We start from the raw sequence: 24275 nt of genomic DNA, 5'->3' as shown, positions 1-24275 counted from the left end.
TACTGACAACATAATATGGAATTTTCTAACACCTCAACCTTACCACAGCACATAAATTCCACCCTGATAGAAACTCCCCTCCATCGGTCTCTGATGATTGTCGCTTTCACACCACTCGCCATCGTCATCGTAATCGGCAACGCTCTAGTCATGACCGCCATACGGAGGGAACCGACGCTGAGGGAACCAAGCTACCTTCTCTTGGCTTGTCTGGCCCTAGCGGATCTCTTGACGGGTCTGGTTGCCATACCTGTAGAAGTCTTCAGCAGAATTTTTCGAAGTCACGCTACATGCACTGTGGCACAGTCAGTGTATTTCTCAATCTGTTCCTACATCTTCAGCGGGGTATCTCCTTTGGTCATCGTACTGGTGAATGTAGACAAATATGTCGCCATAACTCGACCCTTGCGGAACGTTTCCATTGTTACCTCCAGACGGGTGGCCATTATGATTGTTGGGGTGTGGGTGGTCTGCTTGACTTATGCTTTCATGTTTGGTTTTGGCTCCAGCGAGGACCAATCCGTAGTTGAGTATTGTACTGCACAGCCGAACAGGAAGTCGTCCAGAAAAGTTCATGACCTCGGGACCAGTGGTTGCATTATCGTGTTCAGCCTCGTCGTAATCAGTAGCAACCTCCCGATTCTCTCCATCGCCAAATCCCAGACGCGCCGCATCCAGATGGCCGCTCCTCACCCGCTCATGGGCATCCTTCCGGGACAAAAGCTCAAGCAAGAGGTGAAAGCAATTCGCTCTATTCTAATCCTTGTAATCATCTTCTGCGTCAGCTTATTCCCGACATGCGTTTGGTTCGCCGTCAATATTTAGCTGGCGAAAGTCATCTCTCCTTCGTAGTCGCAAGCGACATCAGCTTTTTCTTCCTGAACATCAGTTCAGCAGCGAACCCCTTCATCTACAGCACTAAAAATCCCTTATTTCGGAAGGCATTCAGGAAAATGTTCCCCTCCTTGTTCAAGTGTCTCGATGGTAACAAAATCAACGTCGATTTTGAGGATAATAATCAAAATCTAGGCTGATTGAGCTTGAACAAAACTTGTGATGTGCCACAACCATTAAAGGAGGGGATGGGGGGGGGGGGGGCCTCTCGGCCACAAAGGGTTTGAAATCACATATTTTGTATTTCTTTCGGATATCATCTTCGTGAGTGCATCACGTCATTTTGCTTGTCTGTTGAGCGGGTCATGGTGCTGCTGTAAAGTTGCTTGGTTTGTTTCTCTTCTGATTGACTGATTGATTGATTGATTGGGTTTTTTAATCATTTTGATTATCTGCTCAGTGTATAATGGCGTACATATTTTAGCGTACAACATATATACGTAAGATACATTCAAATACACACAAACACATTGAACACACATGAACTAAAAAACCCAGCTCATTACTAGATAATAATCTTACTGTAAAGCCTATAAAGTAAGCTTTATTCATTATCATACCTTTTTGTCACTTTTATCAAGATGTCCTTTCTGAAATTTGCTTTCTATTTGATACACAAATTATGTAATTATAGGCCTACAGCCTTCGTCACTTTACTTATGAATTAACATAACTGTAAAAAAAAAACAATCGACGGTAATAGAAATTATTTGCATATTAAAGTTTTGTAAAAACCATTTTGTACATTAATATACGACTGTACGCTTGTCAGTGATAAAGGCATAGACATTCCATGGCTGTATAGATCATAGCAACTTATTCAATAACCTGATCACAATACATGATAAAGATTAATAACCATGCATTGTATCCTACTTCTATACAGGTTTGTGTTTGTATCATTTTATACACATACATCAACGGTATATGTACATTATGTACATGTATATGTAGGCCTATATATATTCGTGTTTGTTTATATCTTGTATGATTGGTCAGAGCAATTAAATGAATACATACTGTAAATTAGGTATAAGAATGAACTTTATATAGCGTCAATATCATGAATACATATGTATTGTTCAAAACGTATGTTTGACTAAACAACTTAGTTGTGTTACTACAATATAGCAATCACAATGCATGACAAAGATGAAAAACCAAGCATAACATTTCCGTTTGTATCATTCGTAAACATGTTGAATAAACTTGTTCGTTTATAATGATGATATCTTATATGCTTGGTCAAAACAATTAAATGAATACTGGAATATAAGTATAAGAACAAACATTACCTATACTAATAGAGGGCCTACTGAATACACATTGTTCAAAAGGCATGTCTGACATGTCTGATTGAACAACTTAGTTGATATTAAAACAATTTAGACGCTGACGTAATTTGTGTGTACATCGAGATGAAAAAACAAGTACGCTTTGCTTAATGAACATTATTGCAACCGTAAAGATCATAATTTTCACTTGAAAGACAGAAAAAAATGAAGAAAATACAGAGAGAGAGAGAGAGAGAACGTTACGTGCGGTTTGCCAGACATGATTTTGCAATTGATTTTATTTGCTGTCTAACTGCATAAAAATGTCAAACCATTAATTTCTATTTTGAGGAGAAAGGAGAAATTGAAGGACTATTGTATATGTTATTTCAAATATGGAAAGTGTGAATTATATCAGATTATCTGATCACGATCGACAGTTGAATTTACAGCACGAAGAAGAGGAACTGGAACTGAATGATAATAAAATAAATCATCCTGGCACCATGCTCTCTCTCTAAAAAAAAAAAAAAAAAAAAAATGAGTGAAAATATTCACTCTTAAAGGAGTGAATACAAAAAAGAATGAATTTAAAGTGAAATTGGAGTGAATTTTGAGTGAAAATGCTTATCTTCACTCATTTTGGAGTGACCTCAGGGATCACTCCAAGATTTAGGAGTGGTCCCTGAGGTCTCTCCAAAACGAGTGAAAATGAACATAAAGCTACCTCTTTTATTAATGTATTCAAACATAAACTGAAGGAGAATTCTATACAAAATTATCATTCATAACTTCTCAACATGCTTAGCTGGCATTGTTTCATTTAATGATTATAATTCACTGTGTTTTTGTACTGCCTCTGTGATGTAAATGTAGTGTTCGTGTATCATTGCTGTAGATTATCTTTTTTGTTCTGTTCTTACATCTGTTATTTGTTCATCTCTTTGTTTAAGAAAAATAAATATGAAAATGATTACCATAAAGGCATTTTTTTCATTGTTTACGTGTGTCGACCAGATTTTAAGGAAACTTTTAATTCGTCGTTGGCTGCTTCCCTTCAGCTTATCATGTATTTCATATATCTGTTTTTACTCTGTGCTTTGTCATTATTGTTTATCATTGATGTTTTTATCATTGTCACTCTTTGATTTTTTTTTATGCTGAACAAATAAATTCAATTCAATTCAATATAAATACCTGGTAAAGCTATCCAGGGTATATGATAATGACAGGGCCCTCTGGTAGGATAGTATCAACACTGAAAAAAAAAGCTACACTGAATGAAGAAGACCATTGATTACTATTATTATCTTTATTATTTTTTAAATCATTATTGTTGTTACAGTAACAATATTATTGTTAACGTTGATATCAATATCACCATTCATATTAATGCTGTTATTGTTGTCATCATTATTATTATTACTACTACTTCTATCCATTGGAGCCTAACGCTTGGATTAATACATTAAAAAAAAAAAGAAACAAAATGAAGTCAGAAATTGTAGGGAAAACTGTAGAGAAATAACCATCAAATGTGAAGCAAATGATATGACACACGTAGGACCTAGAAGCAATAAATCGGATTCTAATGCCTCAACGAGTTAACGCTGTAGATACAGATTTTTCATAATTTCGTCTCAATAATCCATGCTCCGTGATGTAAACATTTCATGAAATCCATGACATGTGGAATTATCACAGGCATGAGCAGGAGAAGAACGAAACTAACAGTCTGTTAATATGTTAACAGCAAACAGCTATACGATCTGCCTTCATCAGATCTGCTAAAGTGAATTGCTGCTGAATTATAAATCAATCATTTAGATTGTGGCAATGGCTGAAAACAAAAAGAATCCCAGTGTCCCCTCGTGTTGATGGAATACGATGAATTCGAATGTGCAATACATTTATCGACATTCATTCATGATTCATTCATTCATTTCCACACGGGAGTGTCACTCTGCATAAGCTGTTTCCTATGGTTCCGTCCATAGAAGTCATAACAATTAAAGATTCAAAAGTATTATACAAACGAAACAACACAACTAATAAAGTTAAAAATAGAAAAATATATACAGCACAACAAATATCCCCCACCCCCCCCAAAAAAAACAACAACCAAAAAAACCAAAAAAAAAAAAAACAACAACACAACTTACACAACTCACACAACGTACACAGTGCAATCATACACACAAAATAATGATACAATTTGCAAGTATTATAGATTGGGTTGAAAAGAAGTATCAAAAGGACAAGAACTAAGAATAATGATAAAACAGAAGATCAGAATTATACAAAAACACACACGAAACAATCAAGATTCGTTACCAAGTACAAGCACAAATAAATTTTCATTATATCAGTGTATGTTCCATGCAGAAAGTATATAAGTAGAAACATGTAATAATTCGTTTCATACAGGCTCACATATACACAATTTTCGTCTGCATACAGTTACATAAATAACTAAAAACACCTAGATCTAAGATTAATATTTCGAAAGTATTACCTATAAGATTAAGATTACATATTACTTTCTAGTTAATCGGTAACGAATTTCGAACATGGACACCCACCGTAAGAACGACTTCTGGGCATAAATTCCTGCAAGTGTTCACACGCATTATTTGAACCTCTTCTCTGCTGAACGGCTGTTGAAATAAGGATTTATTCAAACATGCACAATTTGATCGTCTTGTTAAACAATCAGGCCTAGAATCAGAATTATTGAGAAGCTGCATGCATTATATTTTGCTAGTATGAGAGAATGTGATACAGTTTCATTAACAGGGAGTAGGATGTAGTATAGGTGGTAGGACATTAGGAACAGGTTAGGATAGGATTAGTTAATAGGGTACATCAAACCAAGATTGTGCCTGTATAATCTCATAACTATAATTTTTTTAAATACCCAATAAAAAATAAGCATTAGACGTTCTTAAAAGGTTGCCTGGACATTCTAGACGGATATAATGTTCTCTAAACGTTCTGGAACGGGTCATAGGACTTTTTAGACGCTCTTAAGACGTTTTTTGAACGTTCTAGACGGTTCTCAAAGGTTTTCTGGACGTCCGCAGAACGTCCACAGAACGTCCACAGAACGTTTTGAATATTCTCAAATGGTTTACTCACGTCTTTAAAGGGATCGTATAGTTTTGGTTAAGGCCTAATTTCAGGTTTCTAACATTTTTGGGGTGAGATAATGAGAAACCTCTTGTGAAATATGAAAGAGCGTGTAATTCCACGAGGAATTCAACGTTTATTTGATGAAAAATGGTTTTGAAATGGCCGAGATATCCAAAACAGAGCGGATTCTAGTAAAGTGTGGGACCCACACTTTATTACGATCGCTTTGTTTTACTTTGTTTTTTGATGTTTCAGTTTTTCCAAACCCGATTTTCATCGAATAAACTTTGAATTCCTCCAATTCTCGTCTCCACCAATACTGTACCATCCCTTTAACGTCCAAAATGTTTTCTGCACGTCAAAATGCAGCTGGGAACGCAAATGATGGAAGCATTAATGTGTACACGAGAAACACGAAAGTAGGAGATCGATTTTCTGTTCACTGCAAAAGCTGTTATACGCTTTGCCTTCATCTACTACAGTGAATTGCTGTTGAATTATACGTCTTATCTATTCATTGTGACAATGGCGAAAAAAAACACACACCATAAACACTGTTCCTTCCTGTTCATGATATACAAAGATTCCTAAAATGCAGTGCAGATACTAGTTGTTATAAAAACATTTACCACTTTTGATCCTTAATATTTCAAAAACTATATTTCAGATAACACTGGCATGAGCAATAGCTAAATAGTGTACAATTTTGTTGGAGGCAATTTCAAAATGACAGCATAATTCAGTTTCATTAAATTAAACATTAATTTTTCTCAGATACATTTCAGGTTTTGCTCTATTTTCAACGCTCTGTACAAAACTTTAACTTTGCACAGAAGTCAATTGGTGTGTATGGGAGTGTGTAGTTGACACCCAGACAATGGTCCTGAACAATGGCCAAGATTTGAATGCTCATTATTTATTCATGAGAAATTCCACTATCACAGCTAGTCTTTATTCACTCTGGAATGTGGTGTATGCAAGCACGTGAAAACATGTGCTTACTTTTTTCATGTGCATGCATTTCACCCTTTGGAATTCAGACTAGCAGTGCAAAGGCAAGCCATCATTATGAGTAATCAATAAAGCAGTCATGTGCCTCTGAGCAGAGCACTGAACAGGTCGTATCCAGGTCCATTGTTCAGGGTCATTGTAAGTACACACTCACATACACATTATTAGTTCCTGTGTAAAGTTCAGGTTTTGTACAAAGGGTTAAAATTTGACCAAAATCTGGAACCTAACTTTGAAATCGATCATGGATTTCATGAAACTGATCTAGGTTTTCATATTCACAAAATCACCTCCTACTAAATTGTACACTATTCAGCTGTTACTCATATCAATGACAGTTTTATCTGATATAATAGTTTTTGAGCTATAAAGCATTAAAAGTGGGAAATGTTTTTGTAACACCTAGTACTTCCATCACCATTTAGTGTTGAATAAAACAAAAAGTCATCCGTTTTGATTTACAGTTGGGAATATCCTGTCTTTTTAAAGGTATGAACAACAGACATTACTGATGAGGGGCTTTGTCACGTTGTGATGAGGCTTATAAATATTTTTACAATGGCTAACCTTGGAATAATGTTTGAGTCCATTTATAGTATTGCATTTCATTATAATGATAATGAGAATGGAAGAGTCCTTTAAGTTATGATTAATCATGTTCATGTTAAAATGAATAAGTATTTTTTTCCTTCCAATAGCTTCCAATATCCAGAAAATCATGACTTTCCCAGGGATTATCGAACTATTAAACTAGAAATGTCGCTATGGCGACTGGTATGCCTCCGCCATAATGCATGGTTCTCCGAAAAGGTCTATAGCACAATGTCTTGACAATGTGTGATGACAGCTTCACATAACTAACAAAATATTAAAACGACAGGTATGTGACAAATGCTTTGAGTGTTCACTATCCTTGAACTATAGGTTTATTTGGATGAATGGCTATACTGTCTAAGAGTGCAGGTATTTGGGGATTTGAGGATTTGTACCCAACTTTTGACCCTTTTTTAAAAAAAGTTTTTTTTTTAAGTTTTTAAAAACAGGAAGTGAAATTTAGCATTTTCACTTGACCTTTGACCTTTTGGCCTTTGACTTTTAGGTATACACTAAGTTTCAAGAAAAAAATCCTGCAGGCATTGCTTAGATAAGCGAGAAATAATGACATTTTGATGAGTTGACCTTGACCTTTCACCCCCTGACCTTTGACCCATGACCCCTAAATTTCCTATGTGATAACTGCCAGTCAGTACATGCATATGTACTAAGTTCCATGAAGATACCTTGAAATATTTGTGAGATATGGAGAAAAAAGTGAAATTTTAACCTTTTGCACTTGACCTTTGCCCCTTGACCTTTGACCTCATGACCCAAAGCTCTCTCTGGGGAATCTTTACTTGGTAGTTCATGTATACACCAAGTTTCAAAAAACCTCCAGGCATTGCATAGATATAGGGGAAATAGTGAAATTTTGAGCATTTGACCTTGACCTTGTGACCTTTGACCTTGAGCATGTGCGCCCAAAAGTTGATAGGCATATTAAACTTCGCCCACTCATACATACACATGCCAAGTTTCATTAGGATACCTCCAACAGTTTTTTAGATACGCTGTCCACAAAATTGATTACGGACGGACGGACGGACGGACGGACAACCCGAAAACATAATGCCTCCGGCGACACTTCGTGGCGGAGTCATAAAAAAATATATATGACATGATATGTACTCAAGTCAAACCTTGAAATGTGAGATATAGGCCTTCTCATCAACTTTTTCCAGTTTGCGTCAATATTTTGCGTTCGCTCGATATTGTACATGGGAATGCAAAACTGTGCAATTTTAAAATCACATAACGTTCTTTCATGTCGATCAATGTTAATGAAACTTGTTAGATTTTGTTTATCTGGTATTACTTTATTTTTCTTCAACTTTGTCTTACTCAAGGTGATAACTGCACTTTAATAACTGTATATCATTTGGTTTGGTTTCGTTTCGTTTGCATTAATTCTATTTCTACATTTTCTTTCTCCAAACACAATAACAAATGAAACGAAACTAATATACAGAGTATGAAAAAAAGGAGAGTAAAACATACAAATCAATACAAGAAAAATTGTAAATTATTATTTCAGGTATTACCATGTTTTCTTATTGACTGATTGACTTAATCACTTTTTCGTCAACAATCGGGATTATTGACACTTACAACAATTCATTGAATACATTCAAAAACATAGAACGAATTATACAACTGTAGGCTTACAAACGAATATTTAACAATTGGCTTTTACAGATGTTTGATGTTCGTTATTCCAAAGGTTCAAGAATCCGAAAATAAAACAAGGTTCGGTATTCTGAAGGTTCGTTTATTCGAAATGAATTAAGTGAAGAAAATGACTCACCCAAGTGGGAGATGCACTGCACCAGATATCAGATTCTACTTGCCCGAGTTATGACACTAATAACGGGTTCTTCATAAATTTATGTTCATGCTCCGTGATGTAACAATTCATAAAATTCATAAAATTTAATTTCATGTACTAGATTTCAACACAAATTATGCAGTATTGTATTAGAAACATATAAATCCAGAGATCAATAAAAAGTAACATGCATTTTGTTTTAATTAAGTATAATTACAGAAACTTTACATAATATTTCATGACACAAAATGAATTGAAATCGGTCTAAGACACTATATAGTACGTTACACTCATACCGCATGTTTAAGATTATGTGCGGGAGAACCTACAGAGAAGCAGATGCTTGTGAGGGTAGGTCTCCAGAAAAAAAAAAAATCTGACACAATCCCTCACACACGCACACACACACACACACACACACACACTACACGCACCTGGACAAGCGTAACAATAATTACATCGTGTGAAGGCCCGGTCCCAGACGGTGTAAAACGTTAAAAAACAAAGAAACAAAACAAAACAAAACAAAAAATCTTTTCATCCGTTGGAAAACACTACCCATCCGCAGTGTAATCATCGCATATGTGTTTCACACGCTCTATCCATCGAGCATCCTTCCACTGTGACTCCATCCGCGCAAAAAGTTTCAAGCTGCTCAAAACTTTCAGAACGAATGAACTTTCCGTCGTGTACGATGTAAATCCGCGACAGACGAGTAACAAACGTTGTATGTCCGATATCATCCCTTAAACGTCAGCTGTATCCTCTCTGCATCCTCTGGACATCCTCGCAACTCACATCCGCTGCAGTTGAAAACGGTAAGACGGAGGAAAGATATGGTACATGGAACGTCTGTACATCGTTAATAGCACGAAAATAGAAAAGATGTGAGCGTATGCATTTCGTATATAAAGTATTTTAAACGGACAAAGCATTTGTTTCCGTTAGGCGTACGTGATACATCCCCTGCATCCGCTCTGCATTCGCTCTTTCCTCTATAAAAACAACAAATGACTCAATGGGAAATGCAATGAGTCAGGTGCATTTCAAAGACGCAGTGCATAAATCATTATTTGCATAATTATACTGACCCCCCCCCCCGTTTTTCTGAAATAGACATTGTGAGATAAAAACAAAAAGAAGAAAAAAAAACTGCATCCGAACCGAACAGCACTATTATACACTCCACCCAGCATTCCAGCTCTGCGTTGTGGTACAAGAAATACGCGAAAAGTAATTAATGCATTTATTATTTAGTCTTCTGTCAAGAGGCGTTCTGACATATGGAAAGCTTGTCTCTTTTAATACACACAGAACACGCGCGCGCGCACCCTGTGTTATAACCTATGGAGACGCACAAGCAAAACCCGACATACTGTCATTAATGGAAAAATATCATAAAGTAAGTAATGTCCGTGGACTTGAAAGCAATGGTATAACAACTTCACACTGCTTATCTTTAATCTTCAGCGCTTGTAGATTCAGGATTGCTCGAGGTAACCAAACCAGACCAGATGGCCTCCTCCAGGGTGGCTGTAAACTTACTCCACTCCTTTTTAACATAAACATGGTGACATGACAATCACTTCATGTAGGAATTTGCTCGTGCAGATTATCTTGCCCTTACGTCTCATAGAAGGTCCTTGGATGACATCAGCCGAGTACTGACCCATCTCAAGACAATAGAGGAGTACTTCACCTTCTGGAGACTTTACCCCAACCTTTACAAGATTACCATCAGGCCCATGCCTTCCATCTTAATAACCATCTTGACAACGCTATGTTCAAGGTGGGTGCTGTTCGTTATTCCGAAGGTTCGCTGTTCCGAGGGTTCGTTATTCCGAAGGGTCGTTAATCCGAAACACACAAATTCCCTATACCTAGAGGTTCGTTAATCCGAAAATGAAAAAGGGTTCGTTAATCAGAAAATTTGTGGCGTTATTCCGGAGGTTTGTTATTCCGAAGATTCGTTAATCCGAAAATGAAATTCGGAACAATGAACCTTCGGAATAACTAATCTTCGGACTAAAGAGCCTTCGGAATAACGAACCTTCGGAAAAACGAACCTTCGGAATAACGAGCTGTAACCGTTCAAGGTAGCCTTCTGTGGCAAGCCTTCCAAATATAGGCTAGGGAAATCCACCCTTCTTCACTTGCACTCGATCACTCTCCCTCCTTACTCTGGAAGGAAAGGATGGCAAGTGTCACCAGTGCCGTCAACGCACACCCTGACCTCCCAATCACGATAACCTGGGGGCATTTCATAAAGCGTTTTGTCTGACAAATTTGTCTGCTCTCAGCCAATCAGATGCAAGGATTTTAGTAGCTTATAACACTTTGTCCAAAAAAAAAAAAAAAAATCCGATGAAACGCTTCACGAAATGCCCTGAACAGATTTCCCTCCCGTCACTTGAAAGCTTTGACCCCAAAACAGGGTGATGCAATGCTGGTCTCATGTCATCTCTGATGCAACCCAATTATCTACAACACTGTCTCTGGCCTGGCAACAATTTCGTGAAAGCCAAAGGGCTTCATCGGGTGGTGAAGCAAGTCTTCATCTCTTCATCCTGTTTCTATGGCAAATAATCACCCTCTGACCCCTGAGGAAGTGCTGAACATAATCAGATGTGGTTGCAATTAAGGCAATTGCAGGACTGATATGCATCTTTAGCCTGAGAAACCTGCAAATATGGGGCTGATGTCGCCTGCTGCCAATATCCAAAAGAGATCTGTGAAGACAATAAAAATGACAGTTTTAGTGTTAAGACAAGACTGAATGTACTCATGATGTCAAAGTGTATTATTATCAACACCTGCGCAAATGAGAAGCAGACACAAATCGAGTTTCCGAGTAAACAGTCACCTTGAAGGCATCTAATAGAACCCAACTTCAGACCAGATACCCAGTAGTGTGTAGCAGAGGCTAACCCTACAGTCACCATGAGGTGGCGCTATGTAACAAGCTTGACTTGTAACATTGACAATCATTAACAACACTGGCGTGATTGCCTTTCTTCTTTACTCTTTCATTTTTCACCTGAATGATAAAAAAAAATATAAAAGCTCTACTTGAGCTTAACAAACCATTATCTTTAAAATGAATAAGGGTGTGAACTATTATAATATACATTGCAGTAGTTGCACTGTTCATGACCTATGATACTTTCAAGAGTAAACTACCATGAACTATAATAAGCTGGCTTATAAAAACACTAAGCTAACACCTGAAAATAGCAATTACACTAACACCTGACTTAGACACCAAGAGTGTAATCATAAAAGCTTATTGGGTACCGTACATTAACAATAACACCAGATACGCATTCCACCATCAATTCTTCTCGTCAACGTTAAAGAAAAAAAAAACAATCACAAATTGTGACAAGCATATAACCATCACATCATACCTCTCTCAGACATGGTGACACTGAGTCAAACAGTCCTGATTGCCATGAAACATACCGTTCAGCAAAAACAACAGGTTTGACAATCATGTACAACCTGGTAGGGCGAGCTAGGATGGCATGAAATAAGTAGCTCCTACAAAGGCATAAACGTACACAGTATAAACAAAAAATATGAAATGATGTACAAAATGTTCATGTGGGGACACAGGAAATACACATACCTATATAAAATAGATTTACATATGCACGTAGCAGAAAACATTGATATTTACGAGTAAAGGTGCAATTAGGGACAGGCACCAAACAGACACCAAAGATGTAAATATATAAAGGTAACTGGAAGATATTAAGAAGATGGGGGGTATGTGGTAAAAAATAAACCTGGTATTACACTCAGAAACAAGAAGGCGTATGCACCCACTAAAGATATTTAAGCATCATATGTTATACACAGCACAAAGGGGCAAATCACTGAGACATAAGCGGGGTGACTGAAAAATAATACACCTATAGAACATATCCACGACTAAATTATAATACGGAGAGCATACCAAGACAGCCAGGTGAGAGACAATAAAGATAAACAAGGATGTCATACAAAGACGGATTGGTAGAAATGAAGAATAAATATGATACGAGTACAGAGTAAAAAACGCCTGTTTATTACACCTCAGAAAAAAAGTTATAGTTAAGGGACATAATGTAATAAACCAGATGGGGGAAATGAAATAACATATGTGGCACCAAGATAACATGGCTATACGAGAGGTACATTGTAAGAATACACGGTGAGTGAAGGGGGGGGGGCATTAGTCTGAGGTAGCCATCAGTTCACACAGAAAACAAAATACATGTACATTGTATATCATTGATTAATACATCAAATAATCATCAAACCTAGGTGGGAGGCGTCGGGAGCGCTGAGGGCGCCCAGTGGGGGTCACATGGGTGGGGGGGGACAACCTGAACCGTTAATAGTCGGAGCAGTGGGGGCAGGAGGCAATGAGAGTTCCTGTGGAATGTCTCTGCAGGTGTCTGGGGGAGCAAATCTCGCTCGTCGTCTGGGGAAAGCAAGTCTTTCTCATTTTCGTCAGACATCTGGTGATGAGGAGGAGCCACAAGGGGAACAGGGACCCTCATGCATTGCGATGTCTTTGCACGATATGACGATTTTCTAAGCTGAGAGCCAATGGATTTGCGAATGTTACACCACCTGCCATCTATCGATGTTATAAGGTATCGAGAGCGTGCGGAGGAGTTGCTGCGATCTGACCGGAGATAAACAAGGTCCCCAACTGCGAGAGGGTCATCATTGGGGAGGATGCGGGAGGGAGCCTTGGAACGCTCGCTGTGGGGATGGTTCGAAAGGCGCTGTTCATGTTGTGAAGAGATGAGGTCCGCATCGGACAGTGGAATTTGGCTGTGCGTGAATTGGTCGCGCTGAGTCCACATTTCACGTGCTGAAAGGTCACGCGAGCGAAGACGGCTATTGAGACGGGCAGTGGCGAGGGACAGGGACAAGGATGTCAGTGGTCCTCCGGAGGGCTCATGCCGCAGGATTTCATCTTCGAGTTCACGAATGGCCTTCTCAGCAACCGGGTTCTTATTGGGGTTGTTGGCGTGACCTACTTCATATGGAAAGGTGAAACTGGGCGAGCAGGGCATCATCTTGCAAGGAGGCGAAACCAGGGGCGGGGTCGGAGCGGATGACAGCAGGGGGCCCATCGAGCGGGCGAAGTTCCACACAGAGACGGATCAAGGCATCACGAAGAGTATCTCTGCGCTCATCTGGAAGGAAACAAGTAGCGGTGTAGGAAGTGACACATTCGAGGAGAAGTAGAATCAGTTGTTTCGAGCGCTTGATGGCATCAGCGGCGAACGACGTACCCACAGCCGCGGGGAGATCGCCAGTGGTCTGAGGGACAACCGTGTGTGGAGCATTCCGCAGGGATGCACACTGATGGCAAGTGTTGGTGACACGTGTGATGGCAGAGTCCATGTCCAGGGCAAAAAAAAAAAAAAAAATGCCGGTTGACAACGGTCTTGAGTTGGTGGTGGGTGGGATGATCAAGTTGGAGATGGAGTGAAGTAAGCAGGCCATCAAGAACGCTACGGGGGATGATGATGCACTCGCGAGGTGACAGGAGAGCCTGTTCACGGCGGACAACCAACAGCCCATCTCTAGACATGGTAGCAACACGGAGATAGCGTTTGACGTCTTTGATATTGGTCAGTTTCTTAGAAGGTCGGGTGCCCTGGAGAAGGTGAGCGTGAGTGCGTCGCAAGTCTGGGCACTCAGATTGCATGCTGACCCATGCTGGCCGGGAAGTGAAGGGTAATTTCCGTTTCCCTGTGAGCACATCCGTAGTGGACACTCTGTGAACAACAGAATCCTCTGTCTGACGAATGAAGAGGCATACCTGACAAGAGGAATCAGTGCACTCTGGGGCATTCCTGCTAGCAAAATCTGACGGAACATTGGCGGATCCGGCCAGATGGAGCACGGCACATTGGAACCGGATAACTGTGGACAGGAAGGTTGACACACGTGGGCTGGCAGAGAACTCACCACGACAGAGTTTTTCAAAAGCCTGTACACAGGGCTTGCTATCTGGGAGAATGCACGGCCGGTGCTTGGACTGTACAATGTACGGGCTGAAATACTTGCAGGATGCTGCAATAGAAAGGACCTCTATCTCAATGGGAGCCAAGTAACCTGCCAATCACGAAGTTTGGAGCTAAAGAAACCAGCTTCCTGTGGCTTTCCTTGTCGTGTTATGTTAAATGTGGCACCAATACCATGATCTTTGACAGCACCATCAGTAACAATCCAGAGCTGGTCGGATGGTCGGGGAAGGGTAATGGAACGAGGGGAGGCTAAGGCTTCCTGAGCGGTCTTGAAAGATGAACGCAGGTCATCGGACCAATCAATGCGATCACTCGACTGACCACCAGCAATTGCGGCGTCCAGTGGTGTGAGGAAGGTAGCGCAATGTGGGAGAACACGGGCGAGCATCTTATATGCCCCAATGAAGGAACGCATTCCTTTCACAGTAGTAGGAGGGGGCATGAGGCAAGCGCCGCAATGCGATGAGGGCTCGCTTGTAAGGTCCCTTGGGACCAGATCCAGCCCAGGACCGTGGTAGACTTTGGGCAAATCACAGTCTTATGGGCTGAAAGATGAAGGCCTAACTTTCGGAGGGCCTGCAGGACACGTGACAAATTCTGGAGGAGCTCCTCGGGGGTATCACCAAAAATGAACAAGTCGTCTGCAAGTTTCACAATACCTTCCACAAGTAGTGTTGTGTAGCGGATGTTCCGCTACTTGGGATCGTTAATATTTTTGAGAGGTACACATCACAGTAATAATTAGTGGTGACAAAGTTCATTTAAGTTTCCATGTGCACTTTATTTGAGAGGCGTTTTGGAGGCGATCCTCTCTCTTCGAGCGTCAGAATCCAAGTTTTCTTCTCTGCATGTTATACAACTTCATACATTCAGTCACGAGGATTACACTGTTGGTTACTGGTAACACTGTTGTGACACATTATGAATGGGTGAATGGGGGTGGAGTCTTTGTGTTAAAGAGGGGTTTTAATTGGGCAAAACTTTGATTGGTATAGGAACAAAGGCGGGACTAGTTTTAAGAGGAGGTAGTATTCTTAAATTTGGATTTAACAACAATTCTAAGTAATCAATGGAAGAAGGGCAGGATGTTTAGGTTTGGCTTAGCCTGGTCGTAAATTAGATGGGGCTAGATGTACAATGCATACTCAAGGGATGATGAAGGTCGATGATTCACTGGATGAGGTGGAGAGTATTGGTAGGGGTCATTGACTGGTGGAGGTGAACTGGTATATGTGGGAGGGGGTAGTGATGACTTTGTGTATCATTACACAACAGTAGATCCCCAAGCACGCGACACATCAGCTCTTCAAGAGCAGTTTCTGAGCCTGGCATGCCCATGGCACAGCGTGTATACACACGGACTCCACGATAGGGGTTGCAACACCACAATACTTCATCGAGGCCTTGGACAGGGGAATTTGATAAAAAAGCATTGGTGAGATCTGTGGCAATGAGATGCTTCAATTTACCAATTTTTCTGAGGGTGGAATCCACATCAGGCATAAGGGAGGGCTGAGGCTTGGCATAACGGCCTACATCGGCAAAAGCTGTAACAAGGCGGAAGCCGCCGTTGGCCTTCTTCACAAGGAAGGATGGATTCAGGTACTCAACAGAAATGCCCACATCCTCTGGGCGAGCAAACACACCCTGTTGTTCCAGTTCATCGAATTTCTCTTGGATATCAACCAAAGAGTTACGGAAGTAAAGTGGCAAGCGACCCTTGCGTTGGGGAGGCTGAACCGGGACCATGTTGACAACGGCCTCAAACGGGCCAACAGCACCATTATATCCAGTGAAGGCAGGGTCAAAAACATCATCGAACTCCGCATGGAGAGACTGAAAGTCATGTTTCGCACCAATGGGGATAATGCAATCAGGATCGAGCAATATTGGGTCAGAAAAACGATGCTCAGTATCACGTGAGACACCACTGGGCACGGGCCTATTGGGTACAGAGGGGTGGTCATCAGACTGAGGCTCTGAAGGAACGTAGACCGGACGAACCTGGCAGAAATGTTCATGTTTACGGATCAGGCGGGGTTGAGGAGTAAGATTAGGGATACGCACTTTGCCTGCTACACTGGAGACCATGCACGGTTCAGGCCAAGATGGGTCAGTTGGGGGAACACCCTTTTGAGGGACAATCCTGGGCTCAAGGGCAAGTGTGTCATGAGATAATAGCTCATCAGGAACTGACAGCTCGACGAATTCACCAGGCAAAAGCACAGTAGACTGAGATGGGGCACGAAGGACATGAGCACGGCGAACTGCATGTGTCACATTGTCCAAAGGCCTGCGAGAACCATATAAAATGATCATGTCATCACCCACACACACCTGGCGTTTAGCAGGACGAACCGACACATCATTGTGCTCCATAAATGGGGTACCTGCGAGTACTTCTACATCAAGATTATCAATGACCAAACCCTCAAACACGAATGACTTGCCGTCAGGAGTGAAGGGCAGAGTGGTCTCCCCAACAACATCAAGGGGGGAAGACCCATCGGCTTGATGAGCAGACTGCGAGCTGGGTTTTATGACACCCTGGAGAGACTGGACAGTAGAAGCTCTGATCATGTTACCAGTAGCACCACTGTCGACAGTGATGCGAACAACCTGGTGCCCGCAAAACGCATCAAAATATGGAGACTGACGGACCTGGGCTCTGAGGGCCGATGAAGAGTCGCTGGTAGCCGTATCATCCTTCAGAGGGACAGGCTCAGACAGGTGGACCTGTTCAACTTGGCACAAATCATCATAAGCAATCTCATCATCAGACTCTAAAATATGTGCAACCTGGCGGGCCTTAGCAATGAATCGCCTGTCTGCTTCGGGTAAGTGCGTTGTCTGGCCGGCGCGCTTCACGACAGAGAGGACAGTATTTACTGTTGCGCTGGGGGGTGTGAGTCTGCGGATCGCGGCATCTGCGGGGCATTGGAGCACGCTGGGGGCGTAGGCCTACAATGCGCGGGGAAGGGGAGGTCAGGGTGCGCATAGCACGAGAACTCTCCGTGGTGTGGATTTCATCCAAAAGCCTATCTAATGCCTGAGAGATTTCGGGTTTCAGTGAAGCTAAGGTACGAGAGCGCAATTCTGTACCGTAGCGCTGCTTGACCAGGCGAGGAAGATCTGAATGAATGAGTTGGAGCCAAGTGAGGACGATAAGGTTTTCCAAGGTGGGGGTAAGCTCCTCTTCTTCACTAACACGCTTACCATGGTGAGTTATGCCACCTGCGGATGTGAGCAGGTTGTCTTTGATAAAGGCCACCACCCTTTGGTAGAGGTCCTCAGGACGCTCATCTGGCTCTAGTTTGATGTCACTAAAATCAAGAAAGTGAGCGCCGGCACTTTGAAACCCATAGTGAAGAATGATCTTCCCCCAAATATCGTTGAGGGAGGTGGAGGTCTTGACTATGGAATTGCGTGAGATAATGGGACAATATAGCAATCTGTCCGAGCATGAGCTCAAGCATACTGGCTTTCTGGTGTGCTGATTTTCGAGACCCGGTCGGGACGCTTTCTGGGTCATCAACAAAGCCACGGAGTGGGCAAGATTTAGATTTTTGAGCCCATGAGCAATCGTCATCTAGGAACGGCGCAAAATTTGAGTCTAGGGTGAAAGTGTACACTAAGTTTTGTCGCCAATTTTCGAACGAATTGACTGTTTCACGTTTGGTGAGACACCATTGCTTGGGTGCTCTTGGAGCTGAGGCCATCACTAAAGCCTATAGGTGGGACCGTAATGTAAGAGAAAAACAAGGAACTTACACCAACTCTGGATCGTTGGCCGATTTGGAGCTCAGCAAGCTTAACGTCTGCTTGTGCAGGTGAAAACAAATCCTCAGGAGTAGGTAACGTTTCCAGAGCTGCCACCACGTAAATGAGAAGCAGACACAAATCGAGTTTCCGAGTAAACAGTCACCTTGAAGGCATTTAATAGAACCCAGCTTCAGACCAGATACCCAGCAGTGTGTAGCAGAGGCTAACCCTACAGTAACCATGAGGTGGCGCTATGTAACAAGCTTGACTTGTTACATTGACAATCATTAACAACACTGGCGCTGAGAACTGTGAGAGAACTGAAAGAGGTACCTCACATTGCTCCTTGGTTGATGTTTAATAAACAGTTTGTACGGTGTCGCGTTTGGACTGTTTCGTTTATGCCTTCACCAGTTTTTGTTGTTTTAATTCAAGAAGAAAATCAAGCTTGCTCGATAATATCATGGCGGTACTCCTAAATTATAACATATTTGTATTGCACTTGCAACACTTTATAACAGCGTAGGTGCGGGACTGGAAATACAGTAAAATTAAATTTGTGTTATGTTTCCACGCATATTTTTTGCCATTCATATTCCACATGAGCATAGGAGTGGAGGCCATTTTGAATTGAAAATGAGCTTTAAATACTAAATGAACCTATATGAAATGAAAATATTCTTGCAAATGCAGATTGGTGGAATAATTGGTCATAGAATGCACATTATTATGATCATCACAGCCAAATGAGCATATCTGGCGGCCATTTTGGATTTTTGCATTTTGTCGAAAATGCTCAAGGTTACGCGAGTGGCATCAATCGGATTTGGAATCAGCACCCTCGAATTGACAAGAAACCATAAAAAACATTGTATATATCAAGAAACAAGGTTAGGTGCCTTCTAGCCTGGACTATGAACCCTTGTATTAACTGACAACCTACTGTACCAGTTATGACTTTATATGTTGCTGAGAAGATATTGTGACGGTTTTTGAAAGAAGAATAATGCTGCATACGATTATGTTGTGTACCACTATTTACCTAGAATATTTCGTCATGTATATTTACGAACCCTGTTTGACCCCTTCGATGTGATTGTTAAATGCTGACACCATCATGTTTCGGACTGTTACAATTTCATCTAATAATGCATCCCTGATCTGATTCTCCATCCATAGAACTAGTTCTGCCCGATACCAAATAGCTGGTCCAGTTGCATACTCACTAGATCGGTCCGCCTTGATTCTAAAACTGCCCTTTCTCGACCAAGCTTGAATGTAGACCAGGCCGACTTGATCTCAGAAAGATATAGGTCATGACCCAGTTTTACATCCACGCGCCTCTGCCTTCTTTGAGAAACTGGATGACCCAGTTACACATCGTTCGCATGGTAACTGGATCGCCCAGCTTTACGGCACGCGACATCCCAGACCGTATATAAACGTCTGTTTTGGCAATTACGAAGAGAGGAGAAAAATGATTCCCTTTACGCTCTGCTTTTACGAGACTGGACTAGTAGCGAGTAGTTCGAGACCGCATGATGTGTTAGCCCTTTTAATGTCTCGCTGTTACATATGTGATGTTGTTTTGACGCTCGTCTTTTCAGTACGTGATGTCTTCTTTTAATAAAATACGAATAAAGTGAACTCGATACTTCTCTTGTTATTAATTCAACTCTCCTCTACGACGAATTGTATGGGATATGCGTGTGCGTGAAATGACAATTTGAACCCTCGCCATCCATGACATGCATCCACAACTCTCATCACGAACGCACCCAGAAAATTCGTCGCAATATAGAAAACGGGAATTTTCTTCTTCGATGATGTTCGATAATCATATCTTTCTCGGCAAGCACATAATAATACGCAGAGTGCACCATCGTATAATGGGGGTGAACGTGCCCAGGTAATCGCGAGTGGAGCATGAAGCACAGTGCAGTGCAGTGCCGGTGGAACTTGCAGTGGTCAACATTCCAACATGATTGTGAATCTACACTACATCAGCTTTCAGTTTCTATTTGTGCCTCTTTTAGAGTGTACTTGGGTTTTGCTATTTATTTACTGAAGTTGCTGCACCGGCGGCGACTGTCAGCAATATACGTTTGATACCTTAGTGAGTGTGTGTGTGTGTGTGTGTGTGAGTGTGTGGTCAGTTAAAAAGCAGATAATGTAAACAACTTCATGAAAAGCATGTAATTCATGTTGTCAATGTAGGTTTAACCGATCTATGTCTATGACTGTCCCTATGTTGTTTCTGCAGCATTTTACCCATATTCGACAATGGACCAGTCCGTATCACTGCTGTGTGCACGACGTGTGTGGGAGACCGTGTAGGCTCATGAATAATTCAAAGCGTGCACCTTGGCGTTCTGTGTGTGCGGGCAGCGTAGACCTCTGGCCAAAAACCTTTTCATAATTATGTGGTTCATAAAATTCTAGCACCCTGATCAGCCTCTTTTCGTTACCCCAATCATTGGTATACTCAGGAGACCATGAACCCTTTCATTTGTATACTTCACAGTCCAGATCAATGAGAGTCACTTCATTCGCTCGACGATGAATTCTTGCGAACCATAGCACGATATCAACTAGCTTCGGAAGAGGCCTTGCCAGAAACTATTCAATAAAAAACAATTTGGACGTGAGAAAAACCGGTCTTCCAGACGAGAATAAAGAAGGAGGTAGGATTGTGTGTCTTTGGATCTTGGAAATAGAGTTTCGTTTGGATGCATCTTCAGTTCGTTTTTGCTCCAGTCGGAAAGTGTGGTGAATCACAAAAATGTTGTTTTCCAAATCATATTTGTAATCGAAAGAGCCTGAATAAACAAGCTCTTGTGACTCATGGAAGGGTGTATACATGGATCATGTGGACAGAAAATGGAACTATCACCAGTCACCTTCCCAAGCGATTGTTCGTATGATGTCGGGTATCCATACACATCATCAACTCTAACAAACAGGTTTGTTTGGTAGAAGGCAAACGTTTGTTCAGAGCAGAAACTGGCAAATCTGTAAGACGAACAAACAAACAAACAAAACACTCTTTCTAATAGCGCAGTTATTTCTGCTACCAGTATACTTCAAAGGAACTTTGAGACAGAATCCAGAGTTACGATAGTTCTTAAGTTTACCGAGAACACAATATGGAATTTTCTAACACCTCAAGCTCTCCACAGGAAATAAATTCCAGTAGCAACCTGATAGGAACTCCCCTACATCGATCTCTGATGATTGTCGCTTTCACACCTCTCGCCATCGTAATCGTAATCGGCAACGCTCTAGTCATGCTCGCCATACGAAGGGAACCGATGCTGAGGGAACCAAGCTACCTTCTCTTGGCTTGTCTGGCCCTAGCGGATCTCCTGACGGGTCTGGTTGCCATACCTGTAGAAGTCTTCAAAAGACTTGTTCGAAGTCACGCTACTTGCACTGTGGAAACGGAAATATATTTCACAATGTGGTCCTACATCTTCACATGGGTATCATATGTGGTCATCGTACTAGTGAATGTAGACAGATATGTCGCCATTACTCGACCCCTGCGATACGTCTCCATGGTTACATCCAGACGGATGGTCATGGTGATTGTTGTGGTGTGGGTGGCTTGTTTGACGAATGGCTTCACGTTTCCTTATTTCGCCGAGGACCAATCCGTAGTTGAGTATTGCGACGCAGAGCCGAACAGGATGTCGTCCGGCAGCGTTCATGACCTCTTTGTCAGTGGTATGATCGTCGTGCTCAGCGTCGTCGTCATCGGTAGCAACCTCCGGATTCTCGCCATCGCCAAATCCCAGGCGCGGCGCATCCAGATGGCGGCTCCTCACCCACCCATGGGCATCCCTTCTCCGAGACCAAAGCTCAAGCAAGAGGTAAAAGCAATACGCGCTATCCTACTCCTGGTGATCATCTTCTGCGTCAGCTTATTCCCGACATGCGTTTGGTTCGCTGTCAAATATTTCTTTGATTTAAGTCGTCTTGCTTTTGTACTCACAAATGACATCAGATTTTTCTTCCTTAAAATCAGTTCTGCAGCGAACCCCATCATCTACAGCACTAAAAATCCTTTCTTCAGGAAGGCGTTTAGAAAGATGTTCCCCTCCTTGTTCAAGTGTCTCGATGGCAACAAAATCAACGTCGACTTTGAGGATAATATTCACAATAATAATACACTGATTGAGCTTGAGCAAAAATTGTGATTTGCCACAGCCACTAAAGGGGGGGGGGAACCTCTCGGCCACAAAGGGTTTGAAAACAAAGTTTTTGTTTTTCTTTCGGATATTATCTTCATGAGTGCATCACGTCATATTGCTTGTCTGTTCAGGGGGTCATTGTGCTGCTGTAAATTTGCTTGGTTTGTTTCTCTTTTGATTGACTGATTTTACTTGATTGTGTTTTGTGATCATTTTGATTATCTGTTGAACGTAAGATGGCGTTGATATTTCAGCGTTCAACAAATATACATAAAATAAATTCACAAACACATTAAACACACTCGAACTAAAAATCCCACCTCATTACTCGATAATAATATTAAGCCTTCGTCACACTAGAGCGGATCGAGCCAACGAATGCCAAACGGATTTGAAAATTTGGAGATACGCTCACATGTATTCCGTTGCTCGTCCGGCGTTCGTGACCCGTTTGATGTTCGCTGTATCCGCTGTCTGTAGAGATTAGCAGAGATCCACCGGAGCCAAATTTTGATTTTGGACATGCCCAAAATCTGTAGCGGATGACAAACGGAATGAAAATCCGCTTTGTGTTCGTTTAGAATAACATCCGCTGTTCGGCCTCCGTTTCTTATTCGTCCACCGCTCGTCCATATTCGCCCAGCAAATCTTGACAGCAGCACATGTTAATTAAAAGTAGTACAACAAAAAATAGCAGATATTCATATATAGCACACATGACATTTCACTGTACGTATTGTGGCTTTAAATGAATAATAGCCGCAAATGCAGTGCTTGCCATCGATAACATTATTCTAAACCGCTGCTATAAAAGTCAACCTGTAGTATACATGGGTATCTCAGCATGGAAATTGGGAATTGTGAAAGTTCAGTTCGACTCCCGTTATCATAAGATGATAATGTTAACTGGTGAATTTAATGCTTAACCGTGGTTAAATGATTTCACCTTGTATGCATTGTATATCGATGTTAATTGATAAAACTATCAATTGTATCTCAAAGGCAAATTTGATAGACTGACGGTAAGCCGGGCCCTAAAACATTGAATCTCCGAGGCACATTTTGTGCAATACAACATATTAACACCTATCGACAAGGTTACTGTGATTTTTCTATTGTTATTGGTGCTGGTGAGTATTATTTCCTGTAATTGATCAGTAGGGCCCACCTTTTCTTTATGATACAGAACGCGAACAAGCATACTGCAAGAGATGAGATGAAGAGAGGACTGTCGTGAGGAGTCTCTTATTTTGTCTTCAGTAGACATAGGATCTTTGATGATTCGCCCCATCACTCTTCATGGACATCCAGAAATCCCAAATAATTATGTATGAGCCAATACCGACACAAAATTTTGACGAATATGCCGAATCGAGCTAAATATCACCATCAAACTGAATTTATAACACATCACACACCCATCAAAATCCTTAAACAGAAAGAGCAAGAGAACACACTGCAGCAGACAAAAACTTGATTGTCCACTCATGAATTTTGTTAGCTCAGCGAGTCAAAAGACAGCAAAAGAAAGACGACTGTCACATAAAAAGAG

At 41.3% G+C, this 24275-nt stretch overlaps 1 protein-coding gene across 1 annotated transcript; it reads left to right on the top strand.

The window, feature by feature from the left end:
• Positions 1–93: 93 nt before the first annotated feature.
• On the top strand, positions 94–825 carry LOC140230178 (histamine H2 receptor-like). Its single transcript, XM_072310362.1, has one exon. The coding sequence runs from the start codon at positions 94–96 to the stop codon at positions 823–825; it is 732 nt and encodes a 243-aa protein (XP_072166463.1).
• Positions 826–24275: the final 23450 nt, after the last annotated feature.

This window comes from Diadema setosum, chromosome 6 (genome assembly GCF_964275005.1).
Source record: "Diadema setosum chromosome 6, eeDiaSeto1, whole genome shotgun sequence".
NCBI lineage: Eukaryota > Metazoa > Echinodermata > Echinoidea > Diadematoida > Diadematidae > Diadema > Diadema setosum.
Note: the sequence above shows the minus strand (reverse complement) of the source record. Positions and strands in the feature narration are given on the sequence as shown.